The sequence below is a fragment of the Hyperolius riggenbachi genome, chromosome 2 (genome assembly GCF_040937935.1).
Source record: "Hyperolius riggenbachi isolate aHypRig1 chromosome 2, aHypRig1.pri, whole genome shotgun sequence".
Classification (NCBI taxonomy): domain Eukaryota; kingdom Metazoa; phylum Chordata; class Amphibia; order Anura; family Hyperoliidae; genus Hyperolius; species Hyperolius riggenbachi.
The window spans coordinates 36,961,753-36,985,831 of record NC_090647.1 but is presented as its reverse complement, the minus strand read 5'-3'; the positions used below and the strand labels follow the sequence as shown (position 1 = coordinate 36,985,831).

The following is a 24,079-nucleotide window of genomic DNA, read 5'->3' as shown; positions in this document are numbered from 1 at the left end:
GAGTGAAGAGCCCAAAGCCGTAATGCTGAGCATATAGTCCACTGAGTCCCAAAAGCAAAGCAATATTGTTGATGGTGCTAATGGCAAGCTTGAAAGCAGCATGTAGCCTATGCAGCAGGCAACAGTTCATATACATATGAAAGGACAGGTGTCAATATTACCCCTCCAAGCAGCGTTCTTGCCAGTGATGGATGAATCCAGGCCATTGCGGAGGAGTCTCCGGTAGTCAGTGGTATGCGGATGCCTAATTGCTCGACATGTTTCGCTAAATTATGATGAGGCTAAAGTAATTTAGCGAAACATGTCGAGCAATTAGGCATCCGCATACCACTGACTACCGGAGACTCCTCCGCAATGGCCTGGATTCATCCATCACTGGCAAGAACGCTGCTTGGAGGGGTAATATTGACACCTGTCTTTTCATATGTATATAAACTGTTGCCTGCTGCATAGGCTACACGCTGCTTTCAAGCTTGCCATTAGCACCATCAACAATATTGCTTTGCTTTTGGGACTCAGTGGACTATATGCTCAGCATTACGGCTTTGGGCTCTTGACTCATTTACAGGTGTCTGGGAACCCCGCAGCTACTTGCAATATGCATTGAACTCTACAGCAATTGACATAGAGGCCTTTTTCGGACACAAGCTTCTGTCACGCTTGCAATATTACTATCCTGCATATGCTTCAATCTTGCTTGCTTGTACAGCTTATTTGCTCTGCTGGTTTCTCCGTGGAATTCAATCATACACATATATATCAAGCTGGAATCAAATGGTGTCCTTGAAGGGTACATGATAAATTGAACTATCACTCCAACTGCCGACATCTGCGATTGGGATTATCGGTGGACTCTGTGTTTGTGTTGGTTTGATCTGTATCCACCTACAAGCAGCTTACAATTGATTGAAGGTTATATGGTTACAAGTCTGGAACTCCTCGCTACAGTTGAGCTATCAGCAATCTCTATAGAGGACTAGGAGTGAACAGTGTATCTGGGCATAGGGGACTGCAGCCCCTTTTGCCTTGATCTGTCTCTGGAGTCCGTTGGGTCATTTTCATCTTATTCACATTCTACTATGCATCTTTGTATTGGGTTTTAAAATTTATATATTTATGTCATTATCTATCATGTTATTAGATTAAATAAAGGTTTTTTCATTTTTTCACATGCACCCAATAGTCAATTCTTCATTTGTAAAATTGTCTACGGTATATTAAAAAGGCACTTTGCAGGCCAGTGAACTATTGACCTGTTCTCTGCAGGGACAGAAAATACTGTGTCGGAAAGTTGAGATAACAAGCTTCAGAAGACAGAGCTCTCTGCGACTTTGGAAGTCGTGGAGCTCAATGGCTTTTTTTGCAAAGATAACTGGAGTTTCTTAAAGACAACCTGTAACGTCAAAAAGTCCCCTGGGGGATACTCCCCTCGGGAGGGGGAAGCCTCAAGGTCCCAATGAGGCTTCCCGCGCCGCCCTCTGTCCCTCGGGGGTCTCGCTGCAGCCCTCCGAACAACGGGGATGTAAATATTTACTTTCCCGGCTCCTGCGCAGGCGCTTTGGCAGCTGTCGTCTCCAAAGTAGGCGAAAATACCCGATCGCCGTCGGGTCTGCTCTATTGCGCAGGCGCAAGTCTCCGGTGCTTGTGCAGTAGAGCGAACCCGACTGAGATCGGGTATTTCCGCCTACTTCGGAGCCAAAAGCCACAACAGCGCCCCCGCTGGAGGCTGCAAAGGTAAATATTGAACAGGCTGTTGGGTCTGTCGGGCCACTGCTCGGAGGGCTCTAGTGAGACCCCCATGGGACAGAGAACGGCATGGGAAGCCTCATTAGGATCCTGAGGCTATCCCCTCCCAAAGTGAGTACCCCCCAGGGGATTTTTTTGATCTTACAGAGTCTCTTTAACTCTTCCTGTACTAGAAACAATATTAGACTTGTGTGTCTGCTCCTAAGGTTTTATTTCTTAGCTGTACATCATATCAATTTTTTTTTTGCTTCAGTGTCTCTTTAAGCATAGGGAAAAAAAAAATCAGTTTTACTCACTTGGGGTTTCTACCAGCCCCCTGCAGCCATCCTGTGCCCTCGCAGTCACTCACGGAACCCTCAGGTCCCCCGCCGCCAGCTAGTTTTGTTTCGCCAACATGCCTGGCCACGCATAGCCTTCTTCTCGTTCCCATCCACAATAGCGTCCTGCACCTGCACAGCACGCTATTGTAGATGGGAACGCGAAGGAGGAGACGCGAGGACAGGCATGAGCAGGCGCAGTGAGCCTGTCGGCCGTAAACGAAAGTAGCTGGCGGCAGGTGACAGGAGGATCAGATCGTGACTGCGGGGGGACACAGGACGGCTGCAGGGGGCTGGTAGAAGCCCCAGGTGAGTAAAACTGATTTTATTTTCCAGGCTTTAAGAAAACCTGAACTGAAAATTAAAAGTCAAAATTAGCATACACAAGTCATACTTACCTTCCATGTAGTCTACTCCTCAGTGTCTTTCTCCTGTCCCGCGCCCTGTTTGTTCACTGTGATCAAGGGAATTTTCCGTCCTCCATTTTGAAAATAGCCATTACCCATAACAGCTTTCTGGTCAGCATACAGTTAAACTGTAACATCGCCCACTTGAGCCATAGGGACACATGGACATTACCTGGTACATCCGTTTTCCTCTCAGCTATAACTGACAGCAACTTATATATAACTGACAGCAACTGATATATTTCAGATCTGACAAAATATTGTCAGAACTGGAAGGGATAATTGTCAGAAGAAAATGGTGAGCTTTTGAGAGGAACTGATGGCAAGGTAACTATGTAATGTTCATTTGAAGTTACCTCATGTGTTTATTTTAAATATCTTTACTCAGTACAGGTTCTCTTTAAGGATCCCTTTAGATTAGCACAATGGAAATGTATAAATGGATCCTATAGGTAACAAAGGATCCTTCACTATGTCAATTTCTCCACTGTGGCCCGTAGTGTGAACCTTGCCCAACACTATATGGCACGACACATTAAAGAGCTAGGGCTTCTCCTCCACCCACCAGTGCCACTAATCGATTGACTGTTTGTGGATTGACTTTTGGGGGATCAATAACATCAATCCAGCTCCGATCAATATGATCAGGTCTGTCAGAAGAAATGTGGGTGAGATTACGACTAGTAGCTGACCATATAAAACACTCCCACCTCAGCCTTGAAGAATCTGTTCAGGGTACATACACACATGCAATTTTGATTGGCCAGTGAATGTCCAATTTTACCAACCTCCATGTAGCAGGAGAGCAGCCCCAAACAATCTGTTGAAATTGCCTTAACCTCCTTAGCGGTAACCCCGAGCTGAGCTCGGGGTAAGCCGCCTCGGAGGATATCTCAGCCCCTGGTGGGGCGATTTAAATTCTGCAAAGTGCTGTATGCGCAGCTAGCAGTTTGCTAGCCATGCGTACAGCTTGATCGGCCGCACGTAGCGGCGGAAAAGGCCCCCCCCGCCAGAGCCCTGCACTGCCCGGATCACTCCCGGGCAGCGCAAAGGGCTGGATCGGGTGCGCCTGACGTCAGGACGTCGGCTGACGTCATTCCGATCGTCGCCATGGCAACAGGAGAAGCCAAACAGGAGATCGCGTTCTATACGCAATCTCCTGTTTGCTGTTGTTGCCGGCGGCGATCGGACTAGAGGGACACATGTGCCCTCTAGTGGTGGTTCATGTAGCTACCACTCGGGTAGCTACATGAAACAGAAAAAAAAAAATGGAACCGCCAAGGAGGTTAAAGTAAAACCAGAGATGATTAAATGTAAAGATTTGATACTTACCCGGGGCTTCCTCCAGCCCCATAAACACATGCGAGTCCCTCGCTGTCCTCCTGTGGTCTGCTGTTCAGCCACAATCACTCCCGGTAATTGCTTCCGTTGTGTCAATCTGGATCTTCTGCACATGCACAGAACACCCAGACTGGACCAGACTGAAGCAATTACCTGGGCGGATAGCCGCTGAAAGGCAAACCGGGGGGGACGACGTGGGACTCCCATGGACAGCACAGTGGCGTAGTGGTTAGCGCTCTCACCTTGCAGCGCTGGGTCCCCGGTTCAAATCCCATCCAGGTCAACATCTGCAAGGAGTTTGTACGTTCCCCCGTATCTATGTGGGTTTCCTCTGGGCACTCTGGTTTCCTGCCACATACATACAGATAAGGTAATTGGCTTCCCCCTAAATTGGCCCTAGACTACGATACATACACTACACAATACATACAGTAGACATATGACTATGGTAGGGACTAGATTGTGAGCCCCTCTGAGGGACAGTTACTGACAAGACAATATACTCTGTACAGCGCTGAGTAATATGTCGGCGCTATATAAATAAACTTTTATGGAGCTGGAGGAAGCCCCGGGCAAGTATTGATTCTTTACATTTAATCATCTCTGGTACACTTTAAAGGGACTTCGAGATGAGTCCCGGAGCTTCCTCCAGCCCCATAAGCATGGATGTGTCCCTCGCCGTCCTCCTGTGATGTCTCATTTAGCCGCAGTGAGCCCCGGTAAGTGGCTCAGTGACGTCATCGGCGGACCTTATGCACAGACGCAGAAGGCCCTGGCTGATGTCACTCAGTCAGACTGAGTCCGACTGAGTCGCTTACGGGGAGTGGACATCAGCTGAACGGGTGATCGCAGGAGGACGGCGAGGGACACAGCCATGCTTATGGGGCTGGAGGAAGCCCCGGGTAAGTAAAGAAAAAAAAAAAAAGTCCCTTTCTGTTTTCCAGTATGGCAAATGAACAAACACAACTAGAGTAATTTAGGCAAATTAGCTTGCTGAACAGCTTGTTGAATTCAGTCCATTTCTTGAAAAGTAAACAGAAGCTAATAAGAGCTGAGAAACAGCGAGAGAAGGTTTCTGGTGAGGTTTCAGTGGAGGAGATCCACAAATCTCTTTTAGGAGAGTAGTTTGGAAATGATACTCAAATCAGCATTCAACACAGGAAACCAGAATGTTCCAGGTGGTCGCACATGGCTGCCTGCATGTCCTTCTTAGGACACGTTTCCTCAGCTCTGTAGCCACCCGTCTGCCTGGAGATCCCCTTTAGGGCGGACAAGCCTGACTCAGCCCTGAAGGTTTTATGACGCTCGAATACATACAACACTTCTACTTAGATTTTACGTGAAAAGTACTTTTCCCAAACAGAGTAACCGCAGAGTCCTGGACGTATAAACCAAGAGGGTTATAGATCCTCTCCGAGTGATACTATTACAATATATAGAGGGCTTTCTAGACAGTATTATTGTTCGTGAGCATGGCTGCCAGAACACGTGTCCTTCAGCTCCTCAGATGAAGGTATAAAACCGGCTACAGAATTTATACAGTGCATTAGCCTCGTTTCATCCAGACGCCGCTCACGTTTACGAGACATCTAGATGATGACAAGGCATGCCGTGCCAATGTTTTTTGGGAAGATGGTTCCGTTTTATGGCTTTCTTTTAACAACAAATAGTCCCTATTCTTGGAGCTCATAAAAACTGTTATAGATGACATGAGGATGAAGAGTGCATTAAACTGTCCCATTTAATTCAAAGCTTTTGCGTTGCGTGGAGCGCCATGTCTGATGAAGACGTGGGATATAGAATGTTCTGTCTAGGCTGTAGCCATGTAGAACACCGATCTAAGATTACATTGCGCAAGGAGTTCTACTCCCTCTCTAAATTAGTCACCCCTCTCCGTCAAGGTTATAGACTACCCAGCAAGTTCATGGTGAACCAGAACGCCTAGGAGTGTGTAATGGGCTAAAAAGGACCAAAAAGCCCTCTTACTAAAATGCTGTGCAAAAAGTTTTAATTAGGCAAACTTTTGCTCTCCAAATAAACATAAACTTGTCTATTCACCCGTATACTCTAGAGAGGTACAACTGGAAAGTTCTCCCAGTCACGTGACCTTGGCCTGGAGGTCACCAGAAGGCCAACAGCAGAGTTACTGGAGAACGTTCTAGCAGGGGGTATGGTGCATGCTGCCGCTCACCTTCCCGTCAGCTGTTCTGTACAGGAGGGGGTGTAACAACAAAAATGTGTAGTAAAAAAAAAAAAAAAAAAAAAAAAAAAAAAAAAAAAGTGACATACTCTCCTTTGGAGAGGGAAGGCTCAGATCCTATAGAGTCTTCCCTGGCCTCACTCGATATCCTATTTCCAGTGATGTCCCCATTCAAATTTGCCACCAATGGGAGATCTTGGAAGCACTTACGTCCCTGGGTACTCCCAAAGATGACCGGCTCCATATTGCGCATGCATACGGAGCTGCCCATCTTAAGAAGCACTCGCGGCGCGAGTGCTTCCAAAGATCCTCAAAGGCGTAATAAACCAGTTGGTTGAATATGTGCAATGGGGTTGAAAGTTCTGGACCAAGAGGACCGGGAAGGCTCTATAGAATCCAGAGCCTCCCTCTCCGTAGGCAAGTATGTGACTTTTTTCACTTCAGTTTTACTTTAACAAGTCCACGTTATTCTGGAAATGGCCCGTAGTATTGGCTGCTGCTGGCACTCCTACTATAGTTCCTGGCGAGCAGTTGGGGGAATTGGGATTAGCCAGCCAGGGAGAAGGTATGGGTGATCTCCACAAAGGAGGTGTTTCTGGAGGAGGTGCAACACACTTTATAAACAACCTACACTCACCTAAAGAATTATTAGGAACACCATACTAATACGGTGTTCGACCCCCTTTCCCCTTCAGAACTGCCTTAATTCTACGTGGCATTGATTCAACAAGGTGCTGAAAGCATTCTTTAGAGATGATGGCCCATATTGATAGGATAGCATCTTGCAGTTGGAGATTTGTGGGATGCACATCCAGGGCACGAAGCGCCCGTTCCATCACATCACAAAGATGCTCTATTGGGTTGAGATCTGGTGACTGTGGGGGCCATTTTAGTACAGTGAACTCATTGTCATGTTCAAGAAACCAATTTGAAAGGATTCAAGCTTTGTGACTTAGTGCATTATCCTGCTGGAAGTATGATAAGGATGGGAATTATCAGAGGATGGGTACATGGTGGTCATGAAGGGATGGACATGGTCAGAAACAATGCTCAGGTACCCCGTGGCATTTAAACGATGCCTAACTGGCACTAAGGGGCCTAAAGTGTGCCAAGAAAACATCCATCACACCATTACACCACCACCACCAGCCTGCACAGTGGTAACAAGGCAGGATGGATCCATGTTCTCATTCTGTTTACGCCAAATTCTGACTATCGAGACTCATCAGACCAGGCAACATTTTTCCAGTCTTCAACTGTCCCATTTTGGTGAGCGTGTTCAAATTGTAGCCTCTTTTTCCTATTTGTAGTGGAGATGAGTGGTACCCGGTGGGGTCTTCTGCTGTTGTAGCCCATCTGCCTCGAGGCTGTGCGTGTTGTGGCTTCACAAATGCTTTGCTGCATACCTCAGTTGTAACGAGTGGTTATTTCAGTCAACGATGTTCTTCTATCAGCTTGAATCAGCCAGCCCATTCTCCTCTGACCTCTAGCATCAACAAGGCATTTTCGCCCACAGGACTGCCGCATTCTGGATGCTTTTTCTCTTTCACACCATTGTTAGTAAACCCTAGAAATGGTTGTGCGTGAAAATCCCAGTACCTGAGTGCAACAACCATGCCACATCCAAAATTGCTTAAATCACCTTTCTTTCCCATGATGACATTCTGTTCGGAGTTCAGGAGATTGTCTTGACCAGGACCACACCCCTAAATGCATTGAAGCAACTGCCATGTGATTGGTTGATTAGAAAATTGCATTCATGAGAAATTGAAGAGGTGTTCCTCATAACCCTTTAGGTGAGTGTATTTGTGCACTAATTAGTGTGTTTAATAAATGCACACACACTCAATTTGACCCCCTCAATGGAGGGACAATAAGTGGTTAAAAACAATGCACAATTCAGGTGATCAACCAGCACTTGAAACAAATATTTACAACAGTTTCTAATGAAAAACTAGCTGAATACCCAAAAAAAACAGACTAAGGCCTGTGCTGGTCAGAAGCCAGGACACCTGTGAGCTTGTGTTATTTTTATATCTTTGGCTTTTTGGGAAGAAGAGTTGAAACCTCAACTTGTAAACATTTTGACCTGGAGTACATTCCCCATAAAGAGAGCAGCCAATGAGAAGATAAGCGGCAATTCTACCACTGACAGCCTTCCAGACAATGTATGGGATTGGACAGAGGGAAAAAAAAAACCTATACTGAGCATAACGCTCCCGGCGACGGGAGCATGATCAAGGATGCCCGCAGCCAAGGCCGCTCAGGCGCAGTGGTCATTGACCTGCTCAAACCGTAAGTGGGGCGCGGCAGGGGACCGGAGGATCGTTGAGGACCGGCACGGGCACAGAGTGGCTGCAGGGGCCAGTAGAAGTTGAACTTGCTTTTTTTCTATTACTTTAGGCTTCCTTTAAGACCGGGGTGTCAAACTCAAATACAAAGGGGGCCAAAATTGTACACTGGGACCTAATCGCAGGACAACCTCAAGGTCTACTGGCCACCTCCCTCCCTTATAAAGTTCCCAGGTGTCTAATGGCTCCCCACCCTCCCCTATACAGTTCCCTGGTGTCTAGAGGCCCCCAGCCTACCCTATAAAGTTCACTAGTGTTTAGTGCTTTCCCCCTACTTCCCCCATATGGCTTCCTTGGTGATCTAGGGCTTCACTTCCAATATAGCTTCCCTGGTGTTCTGGAGTGGGCCAAACAGAATGCAAAGTGGGGAAAACACTTGAGGGCCAGATTTGGCCCGTGGGCCGGAGTTTGGCATGTGTGCTTTAAGACCACAACCTCAGTACAAGCAAAGGGGAGTCAGAGGTGTCTGGAGTTTTTTTTTCTTCAAAGAAATGGCAAATGCTGATTGTTGCAAACAAGCACGTATTACTCGTATTGTAGAGAGGAGGTACATCGATGTCAATAATCATCTTACAGTATTTCTTAGCGGAAGCTTTAAGTATTCATCACACTCTAATCATATTTCTTTTTATGAAGCCTCCTAATTGTTTATGTAAGTGAATCAGCTCAGCCTGCGCACTGAAATGAAGCCGGTTACTCAGTCAGACTCTCTTTCCCCGGGGCCGGCGCTCAGCTTTTATAACCTTGGACTCTCCGGTGTGACATTCCTCTTCCAGGGTTCGGGGAAAGGTTATCCCAGCGTCTGGTGGGCCTGCAGTACAGGTGTGCAGATCCCGTTACCGCTCCAATGAGTTGTAACCAGAGTCAGCCATCCGCAACGCAAGGCTTTCTTTCCTTCACCTCTCACCGTCAAAGTATCAAATTGTGCCGAGAAACAGGAACAGTCCAAAGCAAACACGATTTGTCAAAGTCTTGAGGGTGATGGGACGGGAGTCTGCGGGGCGAACCCTTTACAGCCAGCCACTCTGGGTAGAGTGATCTCACTGGATGAGTAAACCACGGAGTCTTCGTGGACATTGTAAAGAGTCCAGACGCACAGAAGAGGTGACACGGTAAGAGGTAACGCTGCCCCTATTTTACAAGGATGGAAAGGCGGCTTTCACCAGACGGAGCAGACTCCTGCAGCTCACGCGACTATGGCTACAGATCCAGGCCTCACCCGACCCAAGCGTGTGAAATACAGGGCATGTCAGGCACTTCTCCCAGAGGCTGCTGGGAAATACAGCCTAAACAGAAAATAACACTGTACAAGACCTTACAGGATGGTGTCTGCAGACTATTATCAGCCCTGGTGTCTAGCAATGCCAGTCAGGGCACTCACACATGCCAGGCACACAGGGGAGATCCATCCTGCAGAGCAGCAGCCAGTCAGGGCACTCACACATGCCAGGCACACAGGGGAGATCCATCCTGCAGAGCAGCAGCCAGTCAGGGCACTCACACATGCCAGGCACACAGGGATACCCATCCTGCAGAGCAGCAGCCAGTCAGGGCACTTACACATGCCAGGCACACAGGGGAGATCCATCCTGCAGAGCAGCAGCCAGTCAGGGCACTCACACAAGCCAGGCACACAGGGGAGATCCATCCTGCAGAGCAGCAGCCAGTCAGGGCACTTACACATGCCAGGCACACAGGGGAGATCCATCCTGCAGAGCAGCGGCCAGTCAGGGCACTCACACATGCCAGGCACACAGGGGAGATCCATCCTGCAGAGCAGCAGCCAGTCAGGGCACTCACACATGCCAGGCACACAGGGGAGATCCATCCTGCAGAGCAGCAGCCAGTCAGGGCACTCACACATGCCAGGCACACAGGGAGATCCATCCTGCAGAGCAGCAGCCAGTCAGGGCACTCACACATGCCAGGCACACAGGGGAGATCCATCCTGCAGAGCAGCAGCCAGTCAAGGCACTTACACATGCCAGGCACACAGGGAAGATCCATCCTGCAGAGCAGCAGCCAGTCAGGGCACTCACACATGGCAGGCATTCCCGACACTGCCTGCAGAGTCCGTGCTGCATAAACTGAAAGTAAAGGGCTGCAGCACTATTCAATACATGTGCACAGTGTCCATGCTAATAAATGTAGATGTCAATTACCAGCCCAGGCTTTCCCTTCATCACTGTGCTTCCTACAGCCACAACATAGATACCTTCTGACTGTCTTGTCTTCTTAGTCCTCAAACATCCCGAGTGCATATCGTCACTCAGCCCCTCCCCTTGAAGTCAGAGTGGAGGGGAAAGAGGGGAGGGGCCCTCTCCTCTCTGTATCGCACGCAGGAGAGAGGGGACAGCACTGCAGTAGACAGCTGATTGCCCGACTGCAGCTGATCTGCTGCTACTGTGCGACTCCCGCTCCAGTTGAAATCTCCAGTCGTTATTCTTATCAGTCAGAGTGCATCAGCCTCTGCAACGTGTACTGTGGGAATCCACTCTTGGCGCAGGGGCCCCTGCAGATGTCGGGGGCCCTGGGGCAATTGCCTGCTTTGCCTGTATTGCAGTGCCGGCCCTGCATATAGTTTATATGACATTCCTCAAGCCAAATACTTTTTTTTTCAATACTCTAATTTCATATAAAAGTAAACAAGCCTCACCCACAGCTCCTCCTCCAGTGCCTTTGCACACTGAGACCCATGTAGCAAGGGCTTATGGGAGCTCAGTCTAGGCAGGAGGAGGAGGAGTTACTAGCCAGAGATTTCAGAGGCAGAGGTGAGGGGGAGTGAAGTTTTCACAGGCTGAGGGGAGGAGATGCAGAGCAGCTTTGCCTTTGTAATAATCACAAGCAGAACATGGCTGCTCTCACTGTATCACAGGAATAAATAATCATAAACTGTTGAAGCGGTTTGCAGCTAGATATGCTGTCTAAACTATCTAAACTATCTAGATAAGATATAAAAACAAGTTACTTGTTATAGTTAGTTTTTCATCTTGGATACGCTTTAAGGAGGCATTTACAGAGGACAAACACACACCGACAGATGCAGACACATACCAGCTGTGGCCCCTGAGAGGATGTGCGTTACAAATGGTAGCAACATTTAGCAAAAAGCTAAATAAGTTAAATACATAAATAATGTACCACTATCGCAACAAATTGTAAAATTTTAAATGCACACATATGAAATGTACATTTCTCCTAGAGTGTAATGCACTATAAACTACCTTTTCCCTAGGATGTCATTTACAGTAAGCAGTAAAAAGCTGATAAATCTGACAGATTTTGGACTAGTCCATCTCTTAATATGGGGGGGGGGGGTTCTCTTCACTACTTTAAAAACATTTTACAAACACACTCACTGGAAAGGATCTATACAAACATGTCAGCCAACCTCCACTCTATTTTGGCAGTTGGACTGAGCAACTGCTGTTCAGGAAGTGCTTTTGTAAATAAAGAGAGCCCTGAGAATCCCCCATAAGGAGATGGACTGGTCCAAACCTTGCAGAGCTGTCATATTTTCACTACTTACTGAAAGTGACAGCGGCAAAGGAAGAAAGTAAAATATACTATATAAGAGAGAACAGAGGCGCCAAAAGGATAAAAGGGGTTTTAAAGGAGCTTAAAAGCCAAAAACTTGGTAATTAGAGGAGGCAGTGGTGGACTTACCCCCTCCAAGCAGACACAACACGACTGTACATTCAGTCTATTTATTAGTTCGTTAATAAATAGACTGAATGTACAGTCGTGTTGTGTCTGCTTGGAGGAGGTAAGTCCACCACTGCCTCCTCTAATTACCAAGTTTTTGGCTTTTAAGCTCCTTTAAAACCCCTTTTATCCTTTTGGCGCTTCTGTTCTCTCTTATATAATATTGTATCCACCCTTGGTGGAGGGTTGCGACCCTTTTCTACTATCCACAGAGAGCGACTTCTTATTCCTGAGTGGGGTCAGGATAATCTCCCCACCTGCCTTTACAGTGGTTGCCTATTGGTGACCCTGGCTTGTGAGTATAACAACTATTACTCTTTGTCACTATCCCCTTTGTCAATACATACTACACTATTGGGGCTCTTGGTGTTCCTCTGTTTATCTCGTTTGAAAGTAAAATATACGGTAGGGTAAAAACCCACCTTTTCCGACAAGCATATTCTCTAGCTTAGGCCATGCACCCACTAAATAACCTAATTACGCACTGCCTGTACATATACTGTATACTTCCCCCACCTCTTGTTTCCACCCCATTCCTTTAGATTGTAAGCTCGCAAGGGCAGGGCTCTCACCCTTTTGTGTCATGGAATGTTATTAATTTAATTGCTTGCACTCTGTTAGACATTTATACATTTTAGTCATCATGTTAAATCAAATTGTAATCAGCAGTGCTGTGTATCTTGTATCAGTGTTCATATTTGATGTATATCATTGTCTGTATCATTATGTATCCCTTGTTTGTTTTTCTTACATTGTACAGCGCCACGGAATAGGTTGGCGCTTTATAAATAAATAATAAATAATAATAGTTCATTTTACTCTGGGAGAAATGTACATTATACGTATCAATTTCCGCGACAGTTGTCCTTTAAAACAGATTGAAGAATGGTCTTCTACATCCCACATTAACTCAGGAGAAATGTCAATCAACCAATTGACCACGGAGGGTTTTTTACCCCTTTAGGACCAGGGCAATTTTCACCTGTCCGCGCTCCACCTATTCTTTCGTCAATAACTTAATCACAACGGCATGATCTATATCTTGTTTTTTCACCACCAATTAGGCTTTCTTTGGGAGGTACATTATGTTTAGTTAGGAGGGGGGCGGATGAGAGGGAGATTCCTGCACGTTGGTGCCCCCTGCTGGCATATAGCCTTTGTCTATATGTTACCGAAGCCCTCTCCAGCTATTGGCTGTATTGCACAGCCTCTGCTTAATTAAGTATTGCAGACTAGGTGTAATGTATTTGCACTTCCTATTGGCTGACAAGCAGTCTGCAGACTACATAAGTGGCAGAGTGCTGTCAGTGAGCATTTTCTTTGGCGTCTGATAAGTTGAAGGAGTGGTGGGGGCAGGTTCCTGGTGGGGACAGCTCCAGTGCTTGCCTGGGCCCCCTTGTTGTGTTACATCTGGGGTCCCGAGTAGTGGCAGTGCTCGGGGCCCCGGCCTGTCATGTGCACTAGTGTTTGCGGAGGTACATTATGCTAAGAATTATTTTATTCTAAACACATTTTAATTGGAATAATAAGAAAAAAATAATTTCTCAGTTTCGGCCATTATAAACCGTTCTACTGTGGCTAAAACCCACACATTTTATTTGCCCATTTGTCCCGGTTATTGCAACGTTTAAAATATTTCCCTAGTACAATGTATGGTGCCCATATTTTATTTTATTTTTTTTGCGTCCATCACCATTTATAAGTCCGCAAATTAAAAAATTAAAAAAAAAAGTTATATAGCCCCTCGACATACCTATTAAAAAAGTTCAGTCCCTAAGGCAACTATTTATGTATTTTTTTTTATATACGTATATATAAAAAAATGTGGGTACTATGGGGGAGTATGGGAGGGAAATTGTTAATTTTAGATGTAAGTAGGTATTTTTATTAAACAAAATGTGTTGTGATGTAGTTTTACTATTTGGCCACAAGATGTCCTCAGTCATTATTTCCCATTTGCGTATGGATTCACGTGAATCGGAAATAATGCGTGGCAGTGTAACAGCCGAAAGATACAATGACGCAGGCCTCTAATAGATGCCAGCGTTCATGGATTCAGGGACTTAGATTTATGAATGGGAACTGCGTTTGCAGGAGCAGGCGGCTGCATAGACTAATTTCCGCGGCCCTGAGACTTCAGATGAAGTTTCCCAGGGCTGATTATACTGCATCTGGTGCAGCAAGTACTTGAAGCGGCCTTACAGACTGATCACTAGGGGATCACATACCTGAGCTATGTTTTTGTTGAGAAGGTAGACTCCGTAGTCAAACTGCAGCTTTTCACCTCCTTTTGGGTATAAAGGAAACCTAGAAAACAAACACAGAAACAGAAATAATGAATCTGGCCTTTACAGTCTGTCCACAGGAAGGAAATGACACAATCTTTGGTTTTTACTGGCAAGTACGATGCATTTAGAAAGGTTTCATGGTTTCACGCAGTAAGTTCTTACTCCTGGAACACTTTGGTGGTGAGCAGAGAGAGGCCAGAAGCACAATGGTGCAGTGCCATTAGTTTGGGAGCAATTGTAAGTATACAGTATATTATACTTAAGGATGGGTTGCAGATTTCTGCAACCACCAGATATAGGCTTGCGGGGAATAAAACCATCCCCACTTGGCGTTCCAGGTCCTGTCAGATGCTGGATGGTGGCTGCCCTAGATCAAGTTTTGGGTAAAACTATTACCTCTAAAGGAGTTCTGACTGGAAATATGTGGGGATGGAGGAACCCAGAGTATTAAATTGTATTTATTTTATTTATTTCAGTATTTATATAGCGCCAACATATTACGCAGCGCTGTACAGAGTATATTGTCTTGTCACTAACTGTCCCTCAGAGGAGCTCACAATCTAATCCATACTATAGTCATATGTCTATGTATTTATGTATATCAGGTACTCTCACTCAGCTGACTCAGGTTTTGCTGGATTAGCCATATGCTTGTTTCAGGTTTTTTTTTTTACAATGTTAATGGATAGACTATTTGTCAGTGTTTGCTCATTGTAAAATCTTCCCCCTGAAATGTATCCCTGGTGGTGACATCTTTAGTTCTGCCAGGTGATCTGTACGGAATGTTCGTTACTGAGAGTTCTATGCACAGAGGGAGATACTGCTTACTTGGCAATTGGAAAAAGCCATTTCTCACAATGCAACAGGGTTCACAGACCGCAAACTGTCAGGACCATGGTCCCTGACATCACACTGTGGGAGGGGTTTCACCACAATCTCAGCCACACAGACAAGAGGATGATCTATTTGAGAAAAGGTAAAGATTTCCTCATGGAAAAGGGGGTATCAGCTACTGATTGGAATGAAGTTCAGTCCTTGGTTACAGTCTCTCTTTACAGGGACTCCGAGCAGTGCAGAAACTATGGAAAGATGCATATCATTTTAAAGCTCTCTTTCTCCTCTTTCCAGTTTTTGTTTTTCTCCTCTTTCCAATGATATATAAACCGCTGCCCTACGCCTTTTAGTTTTCGCTATTTTCGCGATTGAAATTGCCGCGGCCGCGATTTCAATCGCGAAAATAAAGAAAACTAAAAGGCGTAGGGCAACGCTTTAGGTGTCGCCAGAAAGAGGAGAAAGAGAGCTTTAAAATGATATCCATCTTTCCATAGTTACATTGTATTACACAGGCCGACTTTTTCTGCTGAATGGAGCTGCTGACACTGGGGAAAGTGTCGTCCTGTGTAATACAAGTAACTATGGAAAGATGGATATCATTTTAAAGCTCTCTTTCTCCTCTTTCTGGCGACACCTAAACCGTCACTCTACGCCCTTTAGTTTTCTTTATTTTCGCGATTGAAATCGCGGCCGCTGCAATTTCAATCGCGAAAATAGCGAAAACTAAAAGTCGTAGGGCGGCGGTTTATATATCAATGGAAAGAGGAGAAAGAGAGCTTTAAAATGATGTGCATCTTTCCATAGTTTCTGCACTGCTCGGAGTCCCTTTAAAATGTATTTTATTGGTACGAGAAAACTTGAGAGTAAATTGGGTCGGGCCTCCTGTGCTCTCAGCCACCTGTCCCGCAAACCGGACTCTAAGCCAACCCCACAGCAACAGCTAGACCTCTTCTAACGGCTCTCAGCTGCATGTAATTGTGCATAAAACATGTGGCTTGCATTCCGCCATTTCTCCACTAATCAGCAATTTGCCTGTCCACCAACAAATGATTTTTTTTCTTTGCAGATAATTCATTCAAGGCGAGAGAGAAAGCATGTGAATGTTAACAATCTGGTGAAGCTTGGCCCATCCGTGAGATGATGAATGTGGCCTATTGTTAGAGCAGCCAGGGAGATGGGAGCTGCCAAGCTACTCATTACTGAGAGAAGTTTTAGAATGCCTGCGATTAAACGGAGACGGAAAGTTGTCTCTCACAGAGAACGATGCTGACATCTGAGCACAATGAAAACTTCTGTGACTCCAGGGGTGATCACAGCACGTCAGACCCCATCGCTGCAGGAAGAATTGGCGAGCTAAAGACATGAGAGCACAATGGCCGAGCTTAAAGAGAACCAGAGACGAAGCACCCTCATGTATTTTACCAGATACATCAGTGGGAACATTAGAGAAAACACCTACCCTGCTCTCTGTTTCATCCTTCACTGCTCAGCCTGCTTGTTATCAATCCTGATAAAATCCCTGACTAAGCATTCAGTCTGGCTTTGCTCAGGAATCATTATAGCTGAGTCATTATAGCAGAGCCAGAAGGGGGCAGGCCTGGGCTTGAAAAGACATCAGAGAAGACAGACTGCGCTATAATGATTCCTGAGCAAAGCCAGACTGAATTCTCAGTTGGGGATTTTTATCAGGGCTGAAAACAAGCAGGTTGAGCAGTGAAGGATGAAACAAAGAGCAGGGAAGGTATCTTCTCTAATGTTCCCACTGATATATATGATAAAATACATGAGGGTGCTTCGTCTCTGGTTCACTTTAATCTTTCTGCCACAACAGAGCGCTGAAGAATACTGTAGGATGTTGCCACTTGAGGAGGAAGGGAAAGGTCCAAAAGAGAATAAGCCTTCACTCTGAAAAGGTTTTATCCGATGGCTTTGGGTCAGAACCTCTCCAGCGGACATTCCCTACATTGGCCAGGTTGGACTTTTTCAGCGGATGCCTTTGTAATACCGTATTTTTCTGTACATAAGATGCACCTTTTCTCCCCAAAAAATTGGGAGAAAGTCCCTGCATGTCCGGCGCAGCGTAATATGTTGGTGCATTATAAATATAATAAATAAAAATAGGTGCTGGCTTACTGAACAGGAAGAGATGAGATTTGGTCTCCTGTGTCAGAAGTGGGCGTACGTATGTCGGGGCGAACACAGTGAATCCAGCTGTAATATAGCATACAGAGGCGCCAATAGAGTAAAAGTAGTACCAATTAAAATCAATAAAAGGGTGTGGGTGGTAAGGGTGGGCTTACCCGCCCAACAACAAACACAAGCACTGATTCAAGTATGATACAAAAATGTAAATTTAATAATACTCCCAATAAAAACAATTTGCAAAAGGCGCCACACTCGTCTACACAAGGACACTGTTGCTCCGGCCTGTAAAAAATTTTTTTGCCTGAGGAAGCGGGCTTGGGACCCGCGAAACTCGTTGCAAATTGTTCAGTGCTTGTGCTTGTTGTTGGGCGGGTAAGCCCACCCTTACCACCCATACCTTTTATTGATTTTAATTGGTACTACTTTTTCTCTATTGGCTGTATACTATATTACAATTCAATCCACCTGGTGGATGGGTGTTGACACCCTCTTTTTTCTATCTACAGAGAGCGACTTTTTAACCTGAGTGAGGACAGGTCTAATCTCCTCGTCTGCAATTGAAGTGGTTGCCTTCATTCAGCAATCCAGACTTGTGAGTATAATTCTAATTGACCATTCATTTATGTCCATTATACAACAATAATACACTATTGGGGGCTCTCGATTGTCTCTTTTCTTGTTACAGTGAATCCAGCGCAGGAGACTTGGGGTGCAGCCGCCACCACCATAGACTTATTGTGCTTTAAAGTGAATCTGTATTGTTAAAATCGCACAAAAGTAAACATACCAGTGCGTTAGGGGACATCTCCTATTACCCTCTGTCACAATTTCGCCGCTCCTCGCCGCATTAAAAGTGGTTAAAAACAGTTTTAAAAAGTTTGTTTATAAACAAACAAAATGGCCACCAAAACAGGAAGTAGGTTGATGTACTGTATGTCCACACATAGAAAATACATCCATACACAAGCAGGCTGTATACACCCTTCCTTTTGAATCTCAAGAGATCATTTGTGTGTTTCTTTCTCCCTGCAGTTCTCATGCAAAGTGCTCTTTTTTCTCCTGCAAACAGCTTTGCCCTTGTCTGTAATTCTTCAGTATGTGAAAGCCCAGCCAGCTCAGAGGACGATTTATCCAGCTTGTAAAAGATGAGAGAAGCTGCTCTAATCTAAATAATACACAGGCAGTGTGCATAGAGGGGCCTGGAAGGGGGAATTCATAGCAGAACCACAACACTGAAGAGCTTGGCAGCCTTCCAGACACAGGCTGACAAGTCTGACAAGGGAAAGATACATTGATTTATTAGAGACTGATAGCAGAAAGTGCTGCAGTAAGCCAGAACACATTAGAATAGCTTTTGGAACTTGTAGGATGATAAAAAACAGGATGCAATTTTTGTTACGGAGTCTCTTTAAAAGTAACTTCAGCTCCGCCTTCTGATTTGTGCCGAAGTTACTTCCTGTGCTGCTATAGCCGTAATTCCTATTACGGTCTATGGTGGTGGCGGCTGCGCCCAAGTCTCCTGCACTGGATTCACTGTGTTCGCCCCGACATACGAACGCCCACCTCTGACACAGGAGACCAAATCTCATCTCTTCCTGTTCAGTAAGCCAGCACCTATTTTTATTTTATATTTATAATACGCCAACATATTACGCAGCGCTGGACATTAGTTTAGGTTACAGTCAATATTTAGGGGTGACATACAGCAATAAGACAATACAGGAATACATGCAAACCAGATCACGCAGCACAGTATGAGTACAAGGTAATGCTTAGTCAGTCACTGGAGGGGAGCATGGAGATTAGGCAAGTTGTGCTTACTCAGATCCATAGGATGGGTGTACGGTAATGGAAGTGCATGATCAGGTAGGAGACATAAGGAGGCGGACCCTGCCCAAAGGCTTACAATCTAGAGGGAGAGGTAGGGACACGAGAGGTAGAGGACCAGAGTCCAGCTGCGGGTTTAGAGCACTAGTGGGGGGGGAGGGGGTTAGTAGGCCAGAGTGAAAAGGTGAGTTTGCCTATTCAGTAAGGAGACCTTGGACAAGACTCCCAAACACATTGACTGCCTACAGAGCGCATGCTAGTGGCTGCAGCTCTGGTGCTTTGAGTCTTCCAGGAGAAAAGAGTAACAATAAATGTTATTTGTCTTGTCTTTACAAACATGCAAGTTTAGAGCATACATATAACTAGCCATATAGAAAGGAATGGAATGTCTATTAGGTATAGCTTATAATGCATCAGAATTCATGAGTTTAGAAAACAAACTGGGAAATATAAATCACTCATTTGCAAAGTATGTTGAAAAGAACGTTATTACCGCAGATTTTTTTTTTTGTTGACTAAAATTTGGAATTTCAATTGCCTGTTGTAATCACTCAAATGGAAGTTCAAACATTCTGGACGGATATCAAGCCCAAGTCACGTTGGCTCGCTCAGATATTTGTAAAGAAAAAAGGATTTTAGAGGGAACGGGAGAGAGAAAAGCTTGGCGCTCCCAGCCAAGCATAATACGATAGCTTTAATAAAAACACGGGGCTTTGAAGAGTCTATACACAGCCAGTCATTTCCACAATAATTAATCATTTTAGGGAAAGATTTTTTTTTTCCTCTTTTGATGAAACGCACATGCTTGATTAAGCATCGCTAACAGACGACTAAAGGACTAAATTCTGCGCACGCCACAAGCCTGAAAGCCTTGTACCGCCCCCCCCCCCCCCCCCCCCACCAAACCATATCTAGAAGGTTTTCTTATTTCTAACTGCTGGAGTTGTCTAACAAGCATGGCACATGGGGTGCTAGTAATGTCAGCTTCATTAGCACCCCAGAGTCTGTCTTCTGCTCCTCCATCTTGGTCTGGTACGCCGGCTCCTCTGCCAGCGGCAGACACAAACTTCAGAGGGTCATCATGTCAGCGGAGAGGATCATAGGGAAACTCCTCCCCCCTGCACCTCCTCTATAACACCAGCCTTCAATCCAGCGCGCTGAAGATCACCACCAATCCCGCACACCCGGGGCCACCGCTTCCTCAGGCGGCTCCCATCTGGCAATCTCCACCAAGACCTCAGGGCATATGAATAGTTTCCCCCCCCCCAGCTGTCAACCTCTTGAACTCACTTCACATTGCCCCACCCCTCCCCTCCCCCATAGAGATTTTGGGAGGCCGACCGCCGCTATCGTCGTTTGGCTACTGTATTACTGCACACGGCTGTACATTGTGTTACTTCTGCTGTATATTGTGCGTCCATCTACCTTTTTTTTTTTTATCTGTCTCTTACCGTTTTTAAGCTGTGTATATGCCAAACCCAATTCCGGGTGCAACCCAGTCATGCTTGGCGGGTAAAACGAATTCTGATTTAAAGAACACCTGTAACTACAAAAACCTCCCCTGGGGGCACTCACCTCGGTAGGGGGAAGCCTCTGGGTGTTATCGATGCTTCCCCCGTCCTCCTGTGTCCTACGGTGGCGGCGATAAAGCTCCCCGAGCGGCGGGGATGTAAATTTTTACCTTCCCGGCTCCAGCGCAGGATCGGCTCTCCGCACGGAGATAGGCGGAAATACCCAATCGCTGTCGGGCCGCTCTTCTGCGCAGGAGCAAGTCTCCTGCGCCTGCATAGTAGAGCGGACCAGACAGAGATCAGCTATTTCCGCCTATCTCCGTGCTGAGAGCCGCAACAGCGCCCCCACTGGAGCCAGCAAAGGTAAATAAATCAGCGCTTATCAGCCTTGTCAAGCCTGGATTGCTGGAGACTTCGGGGGAGCCAGGACTGGACTGCCTGCAGCTACAGGGGTGGGGGAAGCCTCATTGGGACCCTGAGGCTTCCCCCTCCCAAGGTAAGTATCCCCCAGGGGACCTTTTTTTGTTACAGAGTCTCTTTAATATCTGGTGACATTTCAAAGGGCATATTGCTGATTACATATTACAGTGCTGCCTGTTGAATTAGATGTCGGGTGATATTGGTAATGGGGAAAATATTGGTAATGTAATATTACTATAATTATTATAATCTGTGTTATTTAGTATGTATATAGCGCTGACATCTTCCACAGCACTGTACAGAATATATTGTCTTGTCACTTAACTGTCTTAGTGGGGATCACAATCCAGTCCCTACCATAGTCATAGGTCTATGTAGGTATCGTGTAGTGTCGTAGTCTGGAGCCAATTTTAGCGGGAAGCCAGTTAAGTTATCTGTATGTTTTTGGGATGTGAGAGGAAACTAGAGTGCACAGAGGAAACCCACACAGACACAGGGTGAACATAGAAACTCTGCGCAGGCTGGGATTTGAACCGGGGGCCCAGCACTGCAAGGTGAGACTGCTAACCACTACACCACCAATGTGCTGCCCATATTATGATATTTTGCTATTGACTTACACTGGTCCCCTATTCTAACACTAATATTGCTCCCTCCTAATGCCTCCAACCTGCATACGCAGAACATTTGTATTCATGCCGACATTATTATTTATTTAAAAGTTAATAACAGTGTCAATCTTGAATGCAAATGTTCTGCAAATTGTATTGCAGGCATCAGGAGGGAGGATTGTTAGAATAGGTGACCGGTGAAAGTCAATAGTAAAATATCAGTAATATTACATTACCAATATTTTCACTATCGGTACGACCTGGGGCCTAATTCAACAGGCAGCGCTGTAATACGTACTCACAAATATTCCCTATGGCACCAGAAATGACCACACATGCTCTAAGGCGATCCTCTGTACAAGCCCTGATCGCTTAAACAGGTAACCTCCGACTTAAAGAGAACCTGTACTGAGTAAAAATATTTAAAATAAACACATAAGGTAACTTCAAATGAACATTACATAGTTACCTTGCCATCAGTTCCTCTCAGAAGCTCACCATTTGCTTCTGACAATGATCCCTTCCAGTTCTGACAATATTTTGTCAGATCTGAAATATATCAGTTGCTGTCAGTAAAATATCAGTTGCTGTCAGTTATAACTGAGAGGAAAACTGATGTACCAGGTAATGTCCATGTTTCCCTATGGCTCAAGTGGGCGATGTTACAGTTTAACTGTGTGCTGACCAGAAAGCCGTTATGGGTAATGGCCATTTTCAAAATGGAGGACGGAAAATTCCCTTGATCACAGTGAACAAACAGGACGCGGGACAGGAGAAAGACACTGAGGAGTAGACTACATGGAAGGTAAGTATCACTTGTGTATGCTTATTTTGACTTAATTTTCAGTACAGGTTTTCTTTAAGAATGCCTGACTTAGCAACGAGCTGCAGATACGAACGTCATGAAAATGCTAAATTTGATTCAGCAGGAACAATCCCCAAAAATTATTTTAAAAAATACCTTGCAGTTTGAGAAAAGCAAATAAAAAAAATCCAAGAAAAATGATATGTAGCTCTGTAAAATGACATTTTGTTGCGGTCCACTTTACCGTATAGCGAGTTCTGAGTTATGTATACATACCGCGTTTCCCTGAAAATAAGACATTGCCATATTAATTTTGCTCCAAAAGAGGTGCTAGGGCCTATTTTCAGAGGTCTTATTTTGTGGGTGAAACACTGGTAGTTTTCCTATACAAAATGTATATACTGCATGCCATGCTGAAACACAAGCAGCATGCACAGAGCTTGTGGTTTGCATATACTGGCTCTCACAAGAAATTGATTCTGCTGATCATGTGGCTAAGAGTCTATTTCTTACAGGCAGAGAACTCTCAGGTTCCCCCTAGAGCTATGACAGGATAAGCTGTATGTCCTGGGAAAAAAGTGAAGAGGTGAAGTGCTGCTAATGCTTATCACGACAGATCAGGAGGGCTGGCTCCAACAAAAACACACATTGCCTGACATACATACAGGACTGTAGAACTCACATTATACTGCTGCTTTCTTGTATCCAGGCTTTGTATCGATTGTGACTTGCTGGTGTCGTGTGGGCTGCTGCTAGGGCTTATATTCGGGGAGGTCTTATATTTCAAGCATGCTAGGAATTCCTGCTAGGGTTTATTCTCAATGCATGTCTTACTTTAAGGGAAACAGTATCTTGACTTTTGGAAGTGTGTCCGCACCCCCAATCCATATTGACGGCACGGAGGTTGCAAGAGTTCCCTCTGCTCATCTCCTGGACACAACCATCTCCAACGACCTGAGGTGGAAGGCCAACACTGCCTTCACCCAGAGGAAAGCCCAGCAGAGACTATTCTTCCTCCGCCAACTGAGGAAGTTGGGTATGGCCCAAAAACTTCTAACAAGCTTCTACTCAGCCACAATTGAATCTGTCCTCTGTTCATCTAGCCTGGTCTGACACAGTGGAGGCAGAGGTGGCACAGTGGAGGCAGAGGTGGCACAGTGGAGGCAGAAATGGCATAGAGGGACACAGTGGAGGCAGATGCAGCACAGAGGGACACAGTGGGGGCAGAGGTGGCACAGTGGAGGCAGAGGTGGCACAGAGGGACACAGTGGAGGCAGAAGTGGCACAGTGGAGGCAGATGTGGCACAGAGGGACACAGCGGAAGCAGAGGTGGCACAGAGGGACACAGCGGAGGCAGAGGTGGCACAGAGGGACACAGTGGAGGCAGAGGTGGCACAGAGGAGGCAGAGGTGGCACAGTGGAGGCAGAGGTGGCACAGTGGAGGCAGAGGTGGCACAGAGGGACACAGCGGAAGCAGAGGTGGCACAGAGGGACACAGCGGAGGCAGAGGTGGCACAGAGGGACACAGTGGAGGCAGAGGTGGCACAGTGGAGGCAGAGGTGGCACAGTGG

The 24,079-nt window shown here is 45.9% G+C and overlaps 1 protein-coding gene across 9 annotated transcripts in view; it reads right to left on the bottom strand.

Moving 5' to 3' along the window:
* The window catches only part of UVRAG (UV radiation resistance associated), a 300,947-nt gene that overhangs the window by 12,963 nt on the left and 263,905 nt on the right, over window positions 1-24,079 (bottom strand). For all 9 annotated transcript variants that reach the window (XM_068266640.1, XM_068266642.1, XM_068266636.1 and 6 more), the window contains one exon: window positions 14,296-14,374. In XM_068266640.1, the coding sequence (XP_068122741.1) occupies window positions 14,296-14,374 (79 nt within the window). The remainder of the gene's footprint in view (window positions 1-14,295; window positions 14,375-24,079) is intronic.